General features: G+C 41.2%; 1 protein-coding gene across 1 annotated transcript in view; it reads right to left on the minus strand.

The window, feature by feature from the left end:
* wnt5b (wingless-type MMTV integration site family, member 5b) overlaps positions 1-22,827 on the minus strand; it is a 53,278-nt gene that overhangs the window by 3,371 nt on the left and 27,080 nt on the right. The window contains exons 2-5 of the mRNA XM_058077723.1: positions 9,264-9,442; positions 8,595-8,682; positions 8,348-8,507; positions 3,772-4,064 (exon numbers count right to left, since the gene is read on the minus strand). Of these exons, the coding sequence (XP_057933706.1) occupies positions 3,772-4,064; positions 8,348-8,507; positions 8,595-8,682; positions 9,264-9,382 (660 nt within the window). The 5' untranslated portion in view covers positions 9,383-9,442. The remainder of the gene's footprint in view (positions 1-3,771; positions 4,065-8,347; positions 8,508-8,594; positions 8,683-9,263; positions 9,443-22,827) is intronic.

Raw genomic sequence — 22,827 nt, forward strand, 5'->3', positions numbered from 1 at the left:
GTTTTTTTTTTGGTTTTCACCTGTTTAGTAAAAGAGGTTATTATTAGTGGGCGTGTGCTGTGTGTATCATACTGGGCTCTTTGGTGGCGCACACACACACACACAAACACACACACGTCTGCTAAGCCATTGTTCCTGAAGACCATGTCTCCATCATGGTTGACTGACCGTGTGTGTGTGTGTGTGTGTGTGTAGGGAAGCAACAGAGTCAATGTGTTCTTTTTATGGTTCCTTCACGTTCTTGTGGTTCTTGTGGTAGTTGATGCATGCACATGCAGTAGTTGCAGGAAAACACTTTTTAAACACTCTACTGCAGGGGTGTGTTTTGACTCGCGGGTTGCATGGCTTTAACAAAATGTATGGGGGGGCCAAACTATATATTTTACACGTAACAGTCCAACTGGAAGTATTGTATCTGTAAAAAAAGTGTGTGTCCCTTTTAGTTGGGAGCACTTTGTAAACAGCAGACCGCATCAAATAAAAACCATGATGACAGTTTAAATGAAATACTTTGGAAAGAACGGGCGGGCCGTATTCAAACACTTGGCGGTCCAGATGTGGCCCCCGAGCCGTAGTTTGCTCACCCCTGCTCTCGTGCCAAGTTGAAATGGCAGAAATACAAAAGTTTTAACTTCCTGCATGAAACCCAGATTCATTTTTTAGGATGGGATTGGGATCGTCTTTTTCTGCTGAGTTTGCAAAATTCATACTACTTTGAACTTTTGAACATTTTTTTTGAACATTCTTTGCTTGATTGATTGTAAAAGTAAACTGTATTATGGAAAGCAGGAAGTGAACAAATGTAACAGTTACTGATTGTAAAAGTACCAGATGGAGGGGTAGGATTTAATAAGCTTTGCTTCTTCCTACTGTTTTATGCTCTGTTTATCTGGCACTGTTGCAATGGGCTCTATAAATAAAGTTGGATTGATGGACTGAAATTCAATTTCATTAAACAATAAATTCATGCGGCTGCACGGCGGTCGAGTGGTTAACGCGCAGAGTGGTCACAGTTAGGAGACCGGAGTTCTATCCCACTCGCGGCCATCTCTGTGTGGAGTTTGCATGTTCTCCCCGTGCATGCGTGGGTTTTCTCCGGGTATTCCGGTTTCCTCCCACATTCCAAAAACATGCTAGGTTAATTGGCGACTCCAAATTGTCCATAGGTATGAATGTGAGTGTGAATGGTTGTTTGTCTATATCAGGGGTCAGCAACCCGCGGCTCCAGAGCCGCATGTGGCTCTCCAGCCTCTTTGTTGCGGCTCCCTTTGCAATGCTTGAATATTTTTTAGCACCCGTGTGGTGAAAATGCACGTCTTTGTTATGAGTTTACAAAAATCCAACTTTGTGTGAGACCATGAATGCATCCTGACTGAGTTCTGACTGGTGACTGAATGAGCAGACAGGATGCTATCCAGTTCTCTCTGACAGGTTAACATGAAGGGAAATGAGTAATGCTTTGAGTTATTTGAGTTATTAATTATTATTAATGAGTTATTTGACGATTCTAATAAATAAATTAGAGCTCATTTAAAAACAAAAGTTTATCTCCAGTACTAGCAAGAGTACTCCAACTCGTCTTTTTTTTTCCCTCCAATGTTGTTTTAAACATACAACGTTTTGCGGCTCCATGCTATTTTTCTTTAGTGGGCAAGTGGGTGAAATGGCTCTTTTCATAGTAAAGGTTGCCGACCCCTGGTCTATATGTGCCCTGTGATTGGCTGGCTGGCCACCAGTCCAAAGAGCTGGGATGGGCTCCAGCACTCCTTGTAAGAAAAAGCGGTAGAAAATGAATGAATGAATGAACTTAGCATGTTTTTGGAATGTGGGAGGAAACCGGAGTACCTGGGGAAAACCCACCTATGCACAGGGAGAACATGCAAACTCCACACATAGATAGCCGAGGGTGGAATTGAACTCGGTTCTCCTAGCTGAGAGGTCTGCGTGCTAACCACTCGACCACCGTGCAGCCGTCATGAAATTAATTTAATGAATAAAACGTCACTTTTAAAGTAGAACTTGAAAAGTTCTCAGCGTTAATTGTTCATATTATTACCCCAATCCCAGCATCAAACGGAGTCCAAATGTAGCTTTTTACTGCTTCTGAATGTGAAGTTGGACCAATACTTATTTATTTTTCCTCGTCTCTCCAGCTGTGACTACTTTAACGACAAATTAGGAGAGGTTTGCTCCAAAAACATGATCTTGTTGACAGATAAACGTGTTGATGTATATGTACATATATGTATAGCTACAATGGAAATGTACATGTATTAGTGTGTGAGGGAGACAAGTACTGCCTCATTGCATTTGTGTCAAATGGAGACAGTGAGCCTCCCGGTGTGTGTGTGTGTTTCTTTGAGAGTCGGGGGAGTGTGACGGAGGTCCATCGCTCACCCTCCGTCGTCTCTGTCTGCAGACGCTTCTCTCTCTCACACACACACACAGAGACATAGAGGCACGCCCCTGTCACCTCTACAAAAGCACCGTGGTTTGCCTTGCTCAACCAAGCGGGACAAATCCCGGCTTTGGACAAACCAAACCAGCGTACGATCCAGAAGTAAAAGAGACGAAAAAAAAAAAAAAAAAGTGTGTTTCATCTCTCTTCCGTTTGGATGGACGCCAGACAATGAATGAACGTTGCGGCCGTAGATGCTTCATATAGTACGCTCTCTTACAAGCCCAGCGGGAGCCCCTCACACGGCAGGAACACAAGCTCACCAGGCCCTGACCTTTGACCTTGGATGCACACACAAAACCAGGCTCACTGTCTCTCGCACAAATCAAAACGAGGGACGTACATGAAACGGGCCTCTGGTCTTGTAAACAACTTTGACACACGGAGCGCTGTCCAGCACTAGCACAGAAAATGGACCTTTTATGAGGTTGTGTGTGTGTGTGTGTGTGTGTGAAGTCAATCAAAGGTGAAAAGTTATTTTAGAGACGTTCTTCTCAAACTGTGTGAAGCAAAAAATTTTTTTTATAATGTTAGTTATAACTAATGTGTGTGTGTGTGTTGCTGGAATGTGCATTGACCGGGTGACCTATAGCCAGACTCCAAGGGCGTTAGCAGCTCTACCATTTGGAACCTCCCAATAAATAACCTTGACACCCCCCCCCCCCCACACACACACACAAATATAGCCAGGTCATGCAGTCAGGGGCCACCTTGACTCACCCACACATTCCAGCTTACAAACAGAGGACGCTCCATCCATGCATCCCTGGTTGGGGTCATGGATGAGCTTGAGGGGTACACATGTAGCCACTCACATTCATTCATTCATTCATTCATTTTCTACCACTTTTCCTCACGAGGGTCGCGGGGGTTGCTGGAGCCTATCCCAGCTGTCTTTGGGCGAGAGGCAGGACTGGTGGCCAATCAGCCAATCACAGGGCACATATAGACAAACAACCATTCACACTCACATTCATACCTATGGACAATTTGGAGTCGCTAATTAACCTAGCATGTTTTTGGAATGTGGGAGGAAACCGGAGTACCCGGAGAAAAACCCACGCATGCACGGGGAGAACATGCAAACTCCACACAGAGATGGCCGAGGGTGGAATTGAACCCTGGTCTCCTAGCTGTGAGGTCTGCGCGCTAACCACTAGACCACCACATGTATGAATAATTTCAAAACATATGTGAAGAAGCTGGACTACCCACAAAAAGGACAACATGCCAACTACACACAATGGAGATTCCACTGTGAAGGAGACACGCTAACCGCTAGGATGCTCCACACGTCCAAAAAAACGCCATACCTGTCGTCCCGCCTCGTTGTTCTGCAGGTTCATGAGAGTTCGCGAATGCTCGGTTGAGCCACGGGGATAGTTCTTCTCCCTCTCCCGAGCGTCCACAAACTCGCGGGCGAAGCGGTAGCCGTAGTGAACGTTGTCGCCGCAGCCGCCCCACAGCCAATCGCGAGGCAGGTCGCGGGGCCGCGCCGCCCGGCTGCAGCCGCACGTGGACAGCTCGCCCTCGCGGCACGCACGGCTGATGGCGTTGACTACGCCGGCGGCGCTGATGGCATAGGTGAAGGCGGTTTCTCTGGAGCCTGGGGGAGGAAGGGACATGGTATCCTTTTAGTATGGCCATGTGTGTGTGTGTGTGTGTTGACAGGAAACATGGCAACTCACACTTTGCATGAGCCAGTTTCGACTGACTAACCACATAAAAGTCATCTGACAAGATTTTGGCGAGTCTTCCATTTGTTCTTCCGCACCAAACTCACCCAACAGGACCTTTGACTATCTTCTCCAGATTGTCCCCTCCTTGCAGAGCATATTATTTAAGATTCCCAGACCACACTTTGCAATACACAAGGACCCACTTGGTGCATTAATACACAAAGCGCCCCTCAAGCACACCCAGGGGTTTTAGCTATTGGTAAAAGGTAAGAGCTTAAGTACTGTGAAACTCCACGCATTTACATCACAACGGCAACAAGAGCATTCTTGTTGAACTTCACACTGCTAGGCCTCCTTTATGGACCTCAGACTTGCAAGGAAGTGTTGCGCTCAGGCCCGGGTTGGCTTTCAATGTCAAAAACTGCAGGCTTTTTAGCATATTTTAAAGCTATTTATATTAATATCTTTCTTAGAATAACAATGTTAGTTTACACTATTGCATTTTATTGACATTATGTGGTGTTTAAAAGCATTTTTAAAAAATGAAGCTATTTTAATTTAGTTAATTTTGAAGGCAATCATTGTGTAAAACTGATGTTCCAAATGACACATTGTGCTTTTTATGGTAATGGTTTAAATTCATTTGAACATGCATCAGATTACAATTGAATGCATCCCATAATCAGTTCACAGTTCCACATGTCCAAAAGGAGTAGGAAGAAGCAAAGCTTATTAAATCCTACCCCTCCATCTGGTACTTTTACAATCAGTAACTGTTACATTTGTTCACTTCCTGCTTTCCTAATATAATTTAAGTTTTTTAAATTTAATTTAAATATTTATTATTAATATTAATATATTATACTGTGATATTATAATATTATTATATCATTATTATACACAGCATATTTATATAATAATATTAATTAAATTATTAATTTATATTTATTTAAATTATTAATTTATTTTGTACTTTTTAATTTTAATTTTTGTATTTTTTTAGTCAATTTGTGATTTTAGAAATAAGGAGTTAGTATGTTCTCTGTAAGCGGCATTATGAATTATCCTTACTGACCTTTTTTGTTGTACATTTAGCGAGTGAATATTGCTTTTATAGTTATGAGCACATATTTCCACACAATAAGTAAAATATGGTAGAACCAGAGAGCAATAAAAAGAGTGGAGTGATTTCTGATTGAGAACAAATTTTGCTTTGTTCAATATTGAAATATTTCTGGCCACCTTATGTTGTATATTTGTAATATGAGGTTTCCAGCTCATATTACAAATTTTAAAATGTTAATGTCAAATGCTGCCTACCAAGTATGAAATGCGATAATAAAAAAAGTTCCATATGTCACATTATAGTTGCTTTATAATGTGTTTTAAAGTGATAGCAATTCGCATACACTTGCAGCATTTGCGCATTTAGCCCATTTTAGCGCATTTGCAATGGGCTAACATGTGGAAGTTGTGTCATGGCGCAATCCACATGCGGACTCGCAGACATGCAAGCATGCATGCACATATTAATGCATGAGCTGCATACGCAGGAGAGGCGCACCAAGAGCGCTCTGGTGGTGGTAATGGTGGTGGTGGTGGCGGCTTTATGAGGCCGAGCACCGCAGACTTCAAATAGGACAGCTCCGGATCTGCCGGCTCGGTGTCAGCTCATCGACGCATTTCAAAAGAGCAGCGTCAGGGGACAATGGAGCGACTAACACCTCCATTTAAAGGTGGACATAGCCGGGACTGTCAATAGAGAGACTCGGGGTCCAGACAGAGAGGGGACGGAGGGGACTTACACCTCGTCTGCTTGCCTCCCGGCGGATTTGACACGTACTTGTTGATGAGAGCTTTCCCACATTCCCGCTGGGAATTAGAGGCGCGGTGTAGTCATCCAAAGATGGACGAACCACCAGGACGTATTTATTGCAAACCTGGCTGCTGACACCTGACTCCACCTCATTGTTCTCTTGCTTGCATAGCTCACAAGGACGCACAGTTGCTTTATTCGGGGATTGTTGGGCGCAATTTTTTTTTTTAAATCACCTCCATAAAGACGTTGTAAAAAATATGCAAACTTGCGCCTCCTTTTAAAAATTATTTTGCCCACTTACAAAAAAAAATATTTATTATTCGCTTCATTAGGGTTCAATTTTTCACCAAGATATATTATAATAAAAAATATATAGGGAAGGGAATAAGTAAATTTGAAACACTTATATGCTAGGACTATGTTAAAAAGCCATAGCATTTCAGTATGTGGAATCAAACTATGGAATGGATTGAGTAAGGACCTCAAACAATGCACAACGATGAGCCAATTCAAGAAACAATACAAGCAGTTGATGTTTGCTAAATACAAGAATGAAGAGTCTTCAACCAGTCATGATGTGCTATATATATATATATACACGTATATATATATACATATATATCATTATATTGACACTTGCTATGGTACCCATTATGTCATTGGATGGTCATATCACCTCGTACTTCGGTACGAGGTACATTATTTAAAAAAAAAAAAAACAACTTAAACTGTATTATGGAAAGCAGGAAGTGAACAAATGTAACAGTTAGTGATTGTAAAAGTACCAGATGGAGGGGTAGGATTTAATAAGCTTTGCTTCTTCCTACTCCTTTTGGACATGTGGAACCGTGAACTGATTATGGGATGCATTCAATTGTAATCTGATGCATGTTCAAATGAAATTAAACCATTACCATTACCAAGAGTCTTGAACCAGTCATGATGTGCTATATATATCTCACTATATTGACAGTTACTATGGTACCCATTATGTCATTGTATGGTCATATCACCTTGTACTTCGGTACGGGACAAAAAAAACCCTTAAACTATATTATGAAAGCAGGAAGTGAACAAATGTAACAGTTACTGATTGTAAAAGTACCAGATGGAGGGGTAGGATTTAATAAGCTTTGCTTCTTCCTACTCCTTTTGGACATGTGGAACTGTGAACTGATTATGTGATGCATTCAATTGTAATCTGATGCATGTTCAAATGAAATTAAACCATTACCATTACCATATATCTTCCATAAAGACATGTCTCTTGGACATTTTCATTTTGTAATCAATATAGCTCGTTGGCAACCACTGAAGTATATATGAAATGTTTGGGAAGGTTTCAACATAAAGTCCAGCTTTTAAAGCCTGCATGCACTTTCCTCGTGGAATGTAATTTAGCATATTTCTAACCACAAAAAATGAATTATTATAACACTTAGGCGATGTTTTGGAAGGTTTCGATATTATGTGCAGCTGTTGTTGACGTCACATATTCATAACATTGCAACAAAACTACATCATGAAGTGTAAAAATACTCAACTTTAAGGCTTGTTAGACTGGTTTTGACGATACTTAGAGAGAGATTCCTTATGGGAATATCTTGCATTGTTAAGGTAAAAAAAAATCATGCACATTTCATGAGCATTGCTTACCTCTTCAAAATATGTTGTGGAATGTTTGCAGAATTATTGCCCATGTAAGAAAAAAACTATATATTTCAACTTAATGTGCAGCTTAAAGTCCTAAAAAGTTATTTAGTGATATTTATAAGCATACATTGAATTAGAGTACAATCATTAGACTTTTAGTTTTTGATGGCTATATTTAATCAATGTAACGGTGTTTGAGTAACATGGCTGTAAAACACAATCAGAACTACTACAACTACACTAAAGCAGGGTTCAGCAACCCACAGCTCCAGACCCGTGTGTGGCTCTTCAGCCTCTTTATTGTGGCTCCCTTCGCAATGCTCAAGTATTTTTTTTTAGTACGCATCTTTGTAATGAGTTTTTTTTTAATAATCTGACTTTCAGTGAGACCCTGAATGCATCTGACTAGTGATTGGATGAGCTCGAGGAATGGAGAGGAAGTGGGTGTTTCCGCTTCATGTGTGGCGAAAAACAAGAGTTTGTTTCTGCTGTTAAAAGTGGTCAAATCAAGAAAAAATAAATGATTCTTTTGCGGTTCCAGTCTATTTTCCTTTGGCGAGCATGGGGGGTAAAATGGCTCTTTTGATAGTAAAGGTTGCCGACCCCTGCACTAAACGGACACAGGTTTTGAGGCATACCCCTTCATCAGAGGTTGGTTTGGACCCCTTTTTTGGACAACTGTATGCCACGTGGGAGGAACTCCGCCCAACGCTTGGTCTTAAGGAGATAGCACCTTACCGATTTGCATGACGCGTCCAAAGACGGACGTGTTGTCCACCGTGCTGCAGTTCCACCTCCTCTGTCTGAACTGGTACTGGCACTCTTTAATACCGGTCTTGGCCCCGTCCCCGATGTACATCATGTGGTCCTGGTAGAGCTGGCAGAGTTTCCTCTGACCCTGCGGACAAAAGCAGTAGAGTTCATTTTTTTTACTCCGACACGGCGGCGACATGTGGCGTGTTTCAAGACGCTGCACGATGTTTACCTGGGAGAGACCGGACAGCTGACTGCACAGAGGTTGAGCTCCGATGATGTACATCTCTGGCCTCTGGATGGGGGTCAGCGCCATGGACCTGAAAGAGATACATCGGAGACACTTTGTCAAAAAATAAAAGTGCCGTTTGCTTTTCTTGTGAGCTAAAATGCATCATTTTTAAATGAAGGTTTGGCACCGAACAAAAAAAAAGTTATATTTAGATGTCTGTTGGGGTACATGGCGGTGGTCTACGAGGTGAACTTAACCTGCACATGCACCCGGCAACACCAACATGAGCTACATTTGCTTTGTAAGTCAAGAACAAGTGTGGCCAAGTGAAGGTCCAAACAGCAGGCTCCTGGCTCAGACCATTTGGGGTTCCAAGAGGGTAAATATTATGACAGAGCCCTCACATTTGTTCTAAAAAGCTACCCCCCACACCCCACCCCGCTTAAAAACACACACGGGCAAACCAAAGTGACGTGTATTCATCACATTTTGTCATTTTGTCAAAAAGCAAAAAGGAGAAAGGAGAAAGGAGAAAAACTGTGCGTAAAAGCCGCCGTGCGTAATGCTCTTTACGATAGCGTACAAGACACGGCCTGTTTTCTCTCATCAAAGCTGATTTATTGGAGCTGTAAAAAGCGCAATAAAAGGTTTTAAATAAGAGTTACTCACCACCACGAGTTGGCGTCCACCATTAATAACTGCGAGGTTCCGGTGAGGAGGGCAACCAGCAGCAGTAGCAAGTGCCGAACCTCGCCGCTACGGCGTCTCCACACGGGGATGGTGTCCATGGTGCGCCGGCAATTCGGTGCAGCACAGCCGGCGTGTGAAACTCCGGGGGAAGCGGTGAGCTGTTGGGACATGGGCACGGCTCAAAAGACTTTAACGGTAGTCCACGAAGGGCCTAATAAGATCGATGCATCAGTTCTGGTGTTACAAAAAGTCCAGCTTGTGCGTAAATGTTTGGATTTACGCATTAAAAAAGAAGGAGTAGCCACCAAAAATGAGAGAAATAAAATAAATAAACAATATCTAACAAGTGCGATATCGTCGTCTTGAGATGAAGATAAAGTAGCAGATAAAAAGAATAATAAATAAAAGGACACTTCCTCCACGTCCTGTCCCTTGGCGGCCACTTCAAGTCTCCCTCAAATCCCCTTTTCCCACCCCCTATTCACCTCGAAGCACCCCCACCTCAACTCCCACCCTCGTTCCCTCCCAGTTTTACGACCTGGAGTTGCGCGGGATTGGATGCGCACAAAAGAGTGCAAGACTTTTGTAAGCTTATTTGGATTGGAATGTGTGTCTTTTACGCCCCTTTCCTTGTCATATGCGCCACTACATTGTCTCTTTATAAAGACCACTAAAACCGGGTTGGTCACGCGTCGTGTGCGTAAAAGCCGCAGTAACGTGCGCGTAAAATCAGACAGTAGGGTGTTCAAAAACGAACACCCGTGTTGAGATGTGCCTCCTGTGTTTTCATTTCACCTGGTAGGGCTTTTGTTTGAATTATTTATGGGAGTCTCCGTATGAACGCAATCATAGTGTGGAGGTGTGTGTTGCTGTGACGTCACAGCCACCACCCGGAAGAGGGGCATGGTAATGTCTTATTCTTTCGGCAATAAGGTGACAAACGAGGTGGGTGAGCATTATTTGATCATAAATGGCATCCTATTGTTCGGCAAACATCTCTGCTTTTAATTTCTTTCACGCACAATAATATTTCAGAATGTTCCCTGGATGAGTTTGAAAATTAAAAGGGCCCGGAGACCTTAAATTTAAATATTAAGACAGCAATGTTTGGCATAATTAAACATTCAATATACCTGCTGTAGGCTTTGACTCATTAAATGTGTCTCTCTGATGGTGTTTGCTTGAATGAGGAAACAAATGAAATTAAATAAAATTAAATAAAATTAAATAATTTTATTATATAAAAATGATTTTATTATATAATTATATATAATATATAATATTATATAATATAAATTATTAAAATAATTAAAATCTTCACTACAGTTGTGCCTTGAGGCTTCTTGGGGGGAGTTAAAGTGAGATGTACAGATTCATTCATTCATTTTCTCCTCACAAGGGTCGCGAAGCGTGCTGGAGCCTATCCCATCTCTCTTACCAAGCTGTTAACTACTCCCTTCAGAGAGCAGCACAAAGAAGGTCAAGGTCTAACAAGGACAGAAAAACGATGCAAAATCTATTAATAAATCATGCTGTTTTGTGGTATGTTATTCATTCATTCATTCATTCTGGAGTCTATCCCAGCCGTCTTCAGGCAAGAGGCGGGGTAACCCTGGACTGGTGGCCAGCTAGCCAATCACAGGGCACATATAGTCAAACAACCATTCACACTCACATTCATACCTATGGACAATTTGGAGTCGCCAATTAACCTAGCATGTTTTTGGAATGTGGGAGGAAACCGGAGTACCTGGAGAACATGCAAACTCCACACAGAGATGGTGGAATTGAACCCTGGTCTCCTGATGTGAGGTCTGCGCGCTAACCACTCGACCGCCGTGCAACCCCAAGTTTATAAGATTCATTCATTTTCTACCGCTTTTCCTCACAAGGGTCACGGGGGATGCTGGAGCCTATCCCAGCCGTCTTCGGGCGAGAGGCGGGGTCCACCCTGGACTGGTGGCCAGCTAGCCAATCACAGGGCACATATAGACAAACAACCATTCACACTCACATTCATACCTATGGACAATTTGGAGTCGCCAATTACCCTAGCATGTTTTTGGAATGTGGGAGGAAACCGGAGTACATGCAAACTCCACACAGAGATGGTGGAATTGAACCCTGGTCTCCTGATGTGAGGTCTGGGCGCTAACCACTCGTCCACCGTGCAACCCCAAGTTTATAAGATATTGTTTTTAAATTATGTTCTATTTTTCTTTAGTGAGCAAGGGGGTAAAATGGCTCTTTTGATAGTAAAGGTTGCCGACTAAAGAGCTAGTCAATGAGAGTAGCAATTACTGCCCCCTTGTGGCAGGGAATTGCAAGTCAGCTAAATCCAAATTATTGAACATATTTTCAGATTTTGCTTTTGCAGCCCCATGTACAGATTTCCACTGCAAAAAAAACAGCAAGAGGCCATCTTGGGGACTTGTGTTGTGTTCTTTTAACCACAAGAGGGCACTGTCGAACCACTAGCCACTAAGCCATCATTGCTAGCAAAAGCAAGGACTCAGGGTTGGCAAAACTTGGACCATGTGAGATTCAGAATGCAGACAACAGTAGGAGGGGTAAAGGGGTGAGGGGTGGGTCTAAATAAAGAGGAGTCATCCCTGGAGGATATGAGCAATAGTCATGCAACAGGGAGCAATGTTGGAACTACTTGATCTATAGCTTCCCCTTCATCCTTCTCTCCCTGCTTTGGGAAGTCAAAGGTTGTCATGAGGTGGAAAACAGAAATCGGGAAGCTTCGGGAAATCCTGCAGATGTTTTCGGCACAGGCACCGATGCCGATGTGTTGCGGTTAATTCCTACATGTGAACACACACTGTGACAGGAGGCCTCGGGCTTTATGTTTTCTTCACACGTCTCCTCCCTGCTTCATCACGCACACCCCCCCTCCCTCATCCCAGCCCTCCTCCAGCCTGCTCTGTCCATCTCCTTCCTTCCCTCCATCCATCCATCCTTCTGTCAGCTGGCAGAGGATGAGTCATGCGTCTTTCGCTCCGAGGCTCAAACTCTCTAAATATATCTCACTTCTCCTGCGCCTCCTTCTCTCGGCGTCTTTCACTGTCTCCTTTTCACGCAGCATCGCCATCTGTTTGCCCATAGATCTCTCTACCTTTTTTTGGAACGTCGTCTCTGCCACGGTCGGAAAGTGAGACTGACATTTCTATTTCTATTTCAACACTTCAGTAAGTCTCGCTTAGTCCTCACAGGAAAGCTCCCTGCTGTGGGAAAACGTGAAACAAGGGACATCTTGTAGATGGAAGGATGGTCTCAGGTGTTCCGCTGCTAAAGATATAGTGTAGGTGCTCTACCTAGTGGTGAGGTACGTGAATTACAGCTTCAGATGTAATAGGTTTGTCAAAATTATATATATTTATTATAATTAATTAATCATATTTTATTAATAATTAATTGAATTAATAATTAAATAATTATAATTAATTGAATTAATAATATAAATAATTGAATTAATAATTAAATAATTATATTTAATTATAATATATAGTCAAAATTATATATATTAATAATATAGTATTAGACGTCAAGACGTCAATATAAAAACCCATTCACCTTCCATTTTGGCACATTTAGGACATTTTTATGGACGATTAAACTGCAGTTCACTAATTTTTCCACTAGGTATTGTGTTTTCATCCATGTGTATGTTAACAGTGTGGAAAATAATCGATATTAATCGATACATCGATGCTGCGAGTGCATCGGCTCATTCACCGGGTATGGATTCAATTGAAATCCAGATTCATCGCGATGAGCAAAGAACGACGGAAAGCTCAACAAAACGTCCGTCATTTGCAAAGAATGGCGTGTTAAGAAGCCGTACAATGGCAGCACTGCAAAAACATGCAGACCCCCCCTTAAAAAGGGGGCACCACAACACGAACACGTCTACCGCCACCTCCCTGTCTAGTTCCTTGTCGGACACCGGGGAAGAAACAAGCAAATCAGGTTAGAACAAGGCTAATACTACTGTATTAGCCTAGCTGCTAGCGCATTCATATTAGCAGTATGTTTTGCAGACGGGAATATAAACAAACATTGATTGCACTGTTGAAAGTGTCACTTTAACTTTGTTGTTGCTGTACTGTATTTTTTACAGCGGTTATTATTGTTTCATTGTTTTACTCCACGATAGATAGATGGATGGATGGATGGATGGATGGATGGATAGATGGATATATATATATATATAGAGAGAGAGAGAGGGGGATGGATGGATGGATGGATAGATGATAGATCGATAGATCGATAGATCGATAGATACATAGATAGATAGATAGATAGATACATAGATAGATAGATAGATAGATACATAGATAGATAGATAGATAGATACATAGATAGATAGATAGATAGATAGATAGATAGATAGATAGATAGATAGATAGATAGATAGATAGATAGATAGATAGATAGATAGATAGATAGATAGATAGATAGAGAGAGAGAGAGAGAGAGGGGATGGATGGATGGATGGATGGGTAGATGGGCATAGATACGTAGATGGATGGATGGATGATAGATAGATAGATAGAGAGAGAGAGGGGGGAGTGGATGGATGGATGGATGGATGGATAGATAGAGAGAGAGGGGGGGATGGATGGATGGATGGATGGATAGATAGATATTCCATTTCATAGAATTCCATTTTTTCCCTTTGCTTATTTGCATCATGTTGAATTGCATCATATCGCAGGAAATTGCATCATATCATATTGGATTGCATTGATTTGAATTAAATGATTATCGTATCGTATTGGCAGAAAATTCCATGTATCGTTAAAGTATCGTATCGCTGGCAGTGCACGGAGATGCTGAGATTCACACCACCTAGTGCATGTATGTGTCCAATGGTGGTTCCCACTATGGTTCCCGTCACCAAAGTATTCCTAAAGGCCGTCATGCAGGGGTACATCGACCCTTAGATTCATTATCAGCTGTGTAGAGCATCTACGCTGGTTCTTCCTGCCAACGGTTAACACCATAGCCAACCCACTTTGGCACCTCCACAGTGAGCGCTATACGCCAGGCCTCATTTGGCACCTGACTGGAGCCCAGGGAGAGGCTGAATCCCTGAGCAGGAAGCCCCAGCAGGGGCCACAGAGACTAGGCAGGATTTGCCTGATTTCCCCTTTGGTGCCTTGGAGCTCTGCCGGTCAAGCTACACAGACCTCATGAGCCCCCATGAGGGCATCATACCGAGTTATGTATATCCATTTTTGGTAGGATTATCTTTACCGGAAGTATAAAACGCCGGTTGTCCAACGCTGACCCACAAGCCTCCTGATTCTTATCCACTGCACCAAATATCAGCTCCCAATTCCTTCCCAATTAGCGAGTTCTTTAGTCAGATATTCGTCTTAAAAAGGCGACAACAGAACAAATAACAGCGCACAACCTGCCAAATCGCAAGTTGTTTTTCTCTGCTTATTTGATTGTTCTTTTTCCTGCCTTTTCTAATTCTCAGGCACACAATGCATTTTCCTCCAGGATAAATTATTCACACGTTGGCTTACAGTTGTCAGCAGAATCATTTCTCCTTTCTTTCGCTATCTGCCCACCAACCACAAACACACACACACACACACACAGAGGGATGGAAACATGCCTAATTATTCCCCACATTGTTTACCTTAATTACTGCTTCAAAATGTCACGTTTGTTTTATGCTACAATGTGAACCCAGACTTCAATACAACGAGCGAGGGTTCATTTTGGGGGTGTGGTGATTGTTTAAACACAATTGTGGTGACTCATATTGATCTCATCCAGCCCTTTCTTTTACGCATTTCACTAGCCACTTTATTAGGCACACCTGTACCAATTGGTATCATCATAAAATCCTGCAATAGTGGTTGGAAATGTCCAAACCTCTGGGTATCTCCGTGTGGAGTTCTCCCCTTTTGGTTCATTGGTGATTGGTGTGTGTACCCCGCCTCTCCCCTGAAGTCAACTGGGATAGGTTCCAGCATACCCAGCGACCGTAATGAGGATAAGCGGCATAGAAAACAGTTGGATGGATGCATGGAGATGGCCACGATTGGACATCTTTTCTCATGCCTTCTAGTATGCAACGAACTGTAAGGAGTCGACAGCCGTTACAAGGCTAGCAGCTAGCAAGCTGGTGGCTAGCTAGCCACCCATTATGTCATTGTATGGTCATATCACTTCGTACTTTGGTACGAGGTACATTATTAAAAAAAAACAAAAAACCTTAAACTGTATTATGGAAAGCAGGAAGTGAACAAATGAAACAGTTACTGATTGTGAAAGTAAACTGTATTATGGAAAGCAGGAAGTGAACAAATAAAAAATAAAATTAATAAAAAATAAAAATATATAAATTAAAAAGTACAAAATAAATTAATAATTTAATTAATTATAAATTAATAATTTAATTAATATTATTATATAAATATAGTGTATATAATAATATAATAGTATACTAATATATTAATATTATTAATAAATATTTAAACTAAATAAAAAAAAACTTAAATTATATTAGGAAAGCAGGAAGTGAACAAATGTAACAGTTACTGATTGTAAAAGTACCAGATGGAGGGGTAGGATTTAATAAGCTTTGCTTCTTCCTACTCCTTTTGGACATGTGGAACTGTGAACTGATTATGTGATGCATTCAATTGTAATCTGATGCATGTTCAAAAGAAATTAAACCATTACCATTACCATGTTAGAGTACGATTATCCCAAAAACGGACATTGATGGGCCATTTCAAATTTGCCTTTGACCCACTAAGCGGTCCTGAGGAACCCTAACAGCCTCCAAAACACGCCCGGTGCAAATCCTAAGACGGCAAAATGAGTTATTTTCCACCTTCATGGCTCCTTGCACAAACACAGAGAGGAGCACACATACACACAAATACTGTACCTACACACACACACACACACACACACACACACCGATACGCAGCCTTTTCATGCCAACAGATGACAGAGTGCATTGAGAAAATGCCAAAATGCTGACTACTGAGAGAGCGAGTCTGGCTGAAAAATCTCCTATGTCAGACTGCAGAGCTGGCAGAAACCAAAGGCATTGTTGAGGACACACACACACACACACACACACACACGCACATCTAGGCGGTCTGTGTGGTGTCAAAGCATGAGACGCACACAGTGTATGAACACACACGCTGTACAATGCACGCAGCCTGTGAGGCGGCACACTGAGACGAGCTGTCAGGGAGATAGAGGAGAAACATGCCATAGAGGAGAAAGAAGCGTGGAAAGAACCGAGGAGGATAAAAGACAGGGAAGACCTCATGATGGCCGCCTCACCTGTCCGTCCTCCTTGTGGCATTCATTATCAGCCTCATGCTATCTACTGGAGGCCTCGCCGGATTGTGGTTTGGAAATGAGGATGAATAAAAGGAGATAGGAGGTTGGTTATGATGTTGAAGGGCGCCGCGGAGAGGCGGAACAAGCACTTGAAGGGGAGCTGTTGCACAGAAAGCAAATTGATTTTATGAGTAAGCAAGTGTCATCGAGACGCTCGCCTTGTCTCCTATTGATGTTGCATTCAAGGCCGCTGGGAAATAGCAAGTGCCCTCACGTTGGAAAGAAACAAACTGTTGACTGTGATGAGCTTGTATTTATTTATTTAGCTGCAACAATCTGTGAAGCGATGATTAATCGATTATTTTGGTATTCAGTTAATCGCTACTAATTAATTCATTAACTACAATACGATATTTTACCCTCATATTCGCTCTCGAATGCCGATATTTAAATCCAATCCACTTTATTGATATAGCACATTTTATAAACAGTTTCCAAAGTGCTGCACAGGCTAGTAAAATAAAAAGTAAAAATAAAATACAATAAATAAAAGGTACAAATTGAATTTAATCCAAAACAAAAAAAATCAAAAAAGAAATAAAATAGTAAAATAGATATTAAAATATTAAAAACAAGAAGCAAAGCAATAAAAGTATAAAAAATAAAACCAATTAAAATAAAAAAAGAACTAAAAGACACATAAATAAATAAGATCATTTACATGTGGTTTGCTGTATTAAAAACCTTTCCTGTGACTAGCTAGCGTGATGCTAACGCTATTTATATGCATTCTCATCTTCAGTCATGCTCACATTGACACCATCCACCAAATAGCCGTCCTCAGCTATGCCTGCCAGTAACCCAATTTTTGCTCACAGTTCAAAGCAAAAAAAAAAAACATCAACCGAAAGACAGCTAGCATCTAAAAAAAAACACTCATTAGTTGGGACACTCGTATGCCAAAGTACCACTGTATAAATGACAATAAAAAAGAAATGTTGGCAGTGCTTCGGTATATTCTTACTTCTCTCTGGCAGTCGACGTACCCTGTGACATTCCGTGTAGGCTCTTGACATTCCACAAAAATTCCCAGTTTTCATGAATGGAGCATAACATGTTCTCCTCGCAAGGTAGCTTTTCTGACAAGCTATCACTTGACAAAATGACCAAAACACATCATTAGCTAGCTAAACATTCATTCCTACTTTCATTCATTTTTGATCGCTTATGGTCACAAGGGTCGCGGGGTTTCTGGAGCCTATTCCAGCTTGTCTTAGGGCGAGAGGCGAGGTGTAATAATTCTTAAATATTAAGTTAAGACACTGCCACGAATAGATTGCAGTCCTGTCCACAGAAGATCCTCTATTTCAGGGGTACCCAACCACCAACTCGAAGGTGCATTCATTCATTTTCTACCGCTTATCCTCATGAGGGTCGCGGGCGGGGGGTGCTGGAGCCTATCCCAGCTGTCTTCGGGCAAGAGGCGGGGTACACCCTGGACTGGTAGCCAGCCAATCACAGGGCACATATAGACAAACAACCATTCACACTCACATTCATACCTATGGACAATATTTGAGTCGCTAATTAACCTAGCATGTTTTTGGAATGTGGGAGGAAACTGGAGTACCCGGAGAAACCCACGCATGCACGGGGAGAACATGCAAACTCCACACAGAGATGGCCGAGGGTGGGATTGAACTCGGGTCTCCTAGCTGCGAGGCCTGCGTGCTAACCACTCGACGCCGTGCAGCCCCTGTATAATCATTCATTCATTCATTTTCCATTATTTAGGAAAGCAGGAAGTGTAGGAAAGCAGGAAGTGAACAAATGTAACAGTTACTGATTGTAAAAGTACCAGATGGAGGGGTAGGATTTGCTTTGTTTCAGAGATGGCCGAGGGTGGAATTGAACTCGTGTCTCCTGGCTGTGACGTCTGCGCGCTAACCACTCGATTACAAAGAATTATTACAAAGAATGAGTTTGCAGGCTAGCTTGCTAATTAGCCACAAAAACATACCACAGCCATGGAACGATCAGAGTATTTGTGTTTCATTACAAAGGTTAGCCTTTGAGGCGCACACATTCAGCAGGTTATGTTAACGGCGTTCACGTTTTTTTTTTTTCCTTTGTAGGAAAGAGTTGAAAACAACACAAAACAGCACAAAACAGGAGGTGAGAATAATGAGCGGCGGGGTCTTTGAAAGCCGGCATAGTGTCAGCTGCCATACGTGTGTTTCAGCACCGTGCAGGTGAAGCAAGGAAACACCTCAAAGTAACATAAAACATTCATCACTTACTGGGAGAATGCAGGTGCAACACACACACACACACACACACACACAGCAGGGATGACTTGAAAGTGAAAGCAGACAGTGACATTGATACACCAAAACTTTATGTGTATGTGTGTGTGTGTGTGGCATAGAGAGACTTGCACACAGACATGGTAATATCCACTCAGGTAGGTCTCATGTTTCGGAGGGGAGGGGTTGACACAGGTTGACACACACACACACACATACATACACGCCTGCGTAACCTTGGCAACCAGCAGCAGCGGCAACACCAGCAGCTGGGATGCAGATGAAGCAAAGGAGGAACAATTACTGGCTTACGGCCCCCCCTTGAATCATCAACACGTCAAAATCACACACATGTAGCGCCTTCATCCGACACACCGGGCCATGCATACATCAGCACTTTACACGGTCACATGACTGGGCTTATCGCAATCTGGGGAGGTGCCACACACACACACACGCACACACACACACACACACACAGTTGGCATCGTGCTTTTTGTATCGTCTCCAGAAACAACATGTGACCATCTCTCCCTCCTCATCCCCACTAAAAATACTCCTCTTTCTCCTTTCAATGCTTATTTTCCCCCCTACTCTTCCTCTCGTGCTCTTCTCTCTCACTCAGTGTGAGTGCGAGCATGGGCCCAGCAGGCTTTCTAAAGAGGACACACTCGCACACACTCGTGCACACACACACACACACACTTGTGCGCACACACACACAGGCAAGACAAGCAGGTCATGCAGCGGCTCAGCTTCTGCTGCTCAACATTTGAGCCTGTGGCTTTTTGTCCCGCTTCCCTGTTTTTTTTTCCCCCCTGTTTTTCTATCCTTCTTTTTCTCCTTACCTCCACCAAAAGAGGACATTTTTGTGTTTAGTGTGTGTTAATTTATTACGGTGTGTTTGTTTATTTAGGTGTTATCTGTCAATATACGCTGTTTACGTAAAAAAGCGAGATTCCATCATTTATTATCATTTTATCAAGTTATTTTTTAGGATTTTTTTATGTGATATTTTACTTATTTTACTTTTACTTATTTTTATTTTATATTTTTTTATTTCTATTCAATTTTCAAAAATCCATCTTTTTAAAATCATATAATCAACAATTTTAAATTTGCATGGAAAAATAACACATTAATAGTTTCTTTTGTAATTTTCAAAATAGTTTGTCAATTTTTTTAATGACTTACTTTTTAAATTCTTGTTTTGCTGGAGCCTATCCCAGCTGTCTTCGGGTGAGAGGCGGGGTGTAATCATTCTTAAATATTTTAAATTTAACATAAAAACATTTTAAATGTATTTTTACATAATCTAATTGAGTTTTTCAAGTTTTTTAAAGGATTTTTGACATTATATTTTACTTTAAAATTTCCATTTAATTTTCAAAAATCCATCTTTTTAAAGTCATATAATCGGCAATTTTAAATTTGCATGGAAAAATCCCTATTAAAAGTTTATTTTGTAATTTTTAAAATATTTTGTGTAATTTTTTTTATTTACGTACTTTAAAATTCTTGTTTTTCTATGCAATTATTTTGTAAATATATTTTTATTTAGTATTTTTTAAAATTTGTAATTATTTTTCATTCATTCATTTTCTACCGCTTTTTCTCACGAGGGTCGCGGGGGGTGCTGGGGCCTATCCCAGCTGTCTTTGGGCGAGAGGCGGGGTGTAACCTTTTTTAAATATTTAAAATTTAACATAGAAATATTTTAAATATACTTTTATATATTCTAATTTAGTTTTTATTTTAAATGATTTTTTTTCTTATGTGGTAAAATCATTTTAATATATACATTATTATAATTATATATTATTTTATATTAAATATATATACATATATATTGACATTATAATTTTATGTTATTTTATATATATTCTTTAATATATATTTATATTTAAAATTCAATTCTAACCAGATTTGCTGTTTGTATGCTGTAACATCACATATGGTTTAATCTGGATCTGGTCTCAATTGTGCTATTGTCAGCAATGTAAACTGAAAGTGGATTACAGAGCTCCACATGTTTAGATGTTTGCTGCGCTGAATTATTGGATATGAAATATATATATTCTGGCTCCGTATGAAGCTCTTTGTAGCTACTAAGTTTGCTTCCAAGCTTGCAAAAATGTCACACTGCTTTTGAATTCCCATTTGAGCTTCCCAAATATCAAACTGACTGCTTCACGGAAATGATCAGTCACAGCGTCTAATTGAACAGAGCCCTTGGGTGAAGCTAATCCCATTATGCTTCATGACCGTGGCAGAAAACCAGTTTAGGGTCTGCAACTTGTGCCACTGGAAGTGTATGAAAACTGCAGTTGGCTCTGTCAGTCAAGGTGTTCCGGTGCTTAGTATTCAGATGGCAAACCTTTGCTTCGGAAGTACACAACACATATGCGCTAAAGGGTGGCTGGTCCAGGTGTTGCAAGGACGTAGGTGTCAGCGGACTCCAGGGACTGCTTGGTTTTTACCCTTGATGGTACATACGAGATTAAAGATGGAAGGAGTTATAACTCCGGCCCGTCAGGGTTTTTCTATTATATCAAATAAACATATAAGTATACAATTATTAGTATTCATTAGATTAAAAGAAAACATATCGGATTGGCTTCTTAGTGCGCAGACCTCACAGCTAGGAGACCAGGGTTCAATTCCACCCTATGCCATCTCTGTGTGGAGTTTGCATGTTCTCCCCATGCATGCGTGGGTTTTCTCCGGGTACTCCGGTTTCCTCCCACATTCCAAAAACATGCTAGGTTAATTCATTGGCGACTCCAAATTGTCAATAGGTATGAATGTGAGTGTGAATGGTTGTTTGGCTATATGTGCCCTGTGATTGGCTAGCTGGCCACCAGTCCAGAGTGTACCCCGCGTCTCGCCTGAAGACAGCTGGGATAGGCTCTAGCACCCCCCCCCGCGACCCTCATGAGGATAAGCGGTAGAAAATGAATGAATGCACCTTTGAGTTGGTGGTTGGGTACCCCTGAAATAGAGGATCTTCTGTGGACAGGACTGCAATCTATTTGTGGCAGTGTCTTAACTTAATACTTAAAAATTATTACACCCCGCCTCTCGCCCTAAGACAAGCTGGGATAGGCTCCAGCACCCTCCGTGACCCTCGTGAGGAAAAGCGGTAGAAAATGAATGAAAGTATGAATTAATGTTTAGCTAGCTAATTATGTGTTTTGGTCATTTTGAAAGTGATAGCTTGTCAGAAAAGCTACCTTGAGAATATGTTACGCTCCATTCATGAAACCTGGGAAATGTCCAACTTCTAAGTTCCAGGAACTTCTATGGAATGTCAAGAGCCCACACGGAATGTCACAGGGTACGTCGACTGCCAGAGAGAAGTAAGAATATACCGAAGCACTGCCAGGATTTCTTTTTTATTGTAATTTATACAGTGGTACTTGGCATACGAGTGTCCCAACTAACGAGTGTTTTTTTATTTTAGATGCTAGCTGTCTCTCGGTTGATGTTTTTTTTTTTTTTTTGCTTTGAACTGTGAGCTAAAATTTGGGTTACTGGCAGGCATAACTGAGGACGGTAGAAAATGAATGAATGAAAATGTAAAACGGGTCGGTGCCGACCCTAACACAATAGGAGGGTTAAGCAGTACAAAAAACACAATATAAAAAAAATAAAAATATATATAAATATAAAAAAATAAACAATATAAACCACCAAGTATAAGTAAGTAAAAGTGATGCATATCTACAGTATAAAAATCCGGATATTCCTGTTTTACTTATTCTGCTTGACATTACTAGCTTTGAACACTCACAACATGGTGAGTGCTATGCAATCAAAAAAAAAATAAACAAATTTAATAGCGCAAAAAACATTTTTTTTTCTGCACCTTTCTAATCCTCACCTGATCCCTGCTCTCCTTTTTC

The sequence above is a fragment of the Doryrhamphus excisus genome, chromosome 7 (genome assembly GCF_030265055.1).
Source record: "Doryrhamphus excisus isolate RoL2022-K1 chromosome 7, RoL_Dexc_1.0, whole genome shotgun sequence".
NCBI lineage: Eukaryota > Metazoa > Chordata > Actinopteri > Syngnathiformes > Syngnathidae > Doryrhamphus > Doryrhamphus excisus.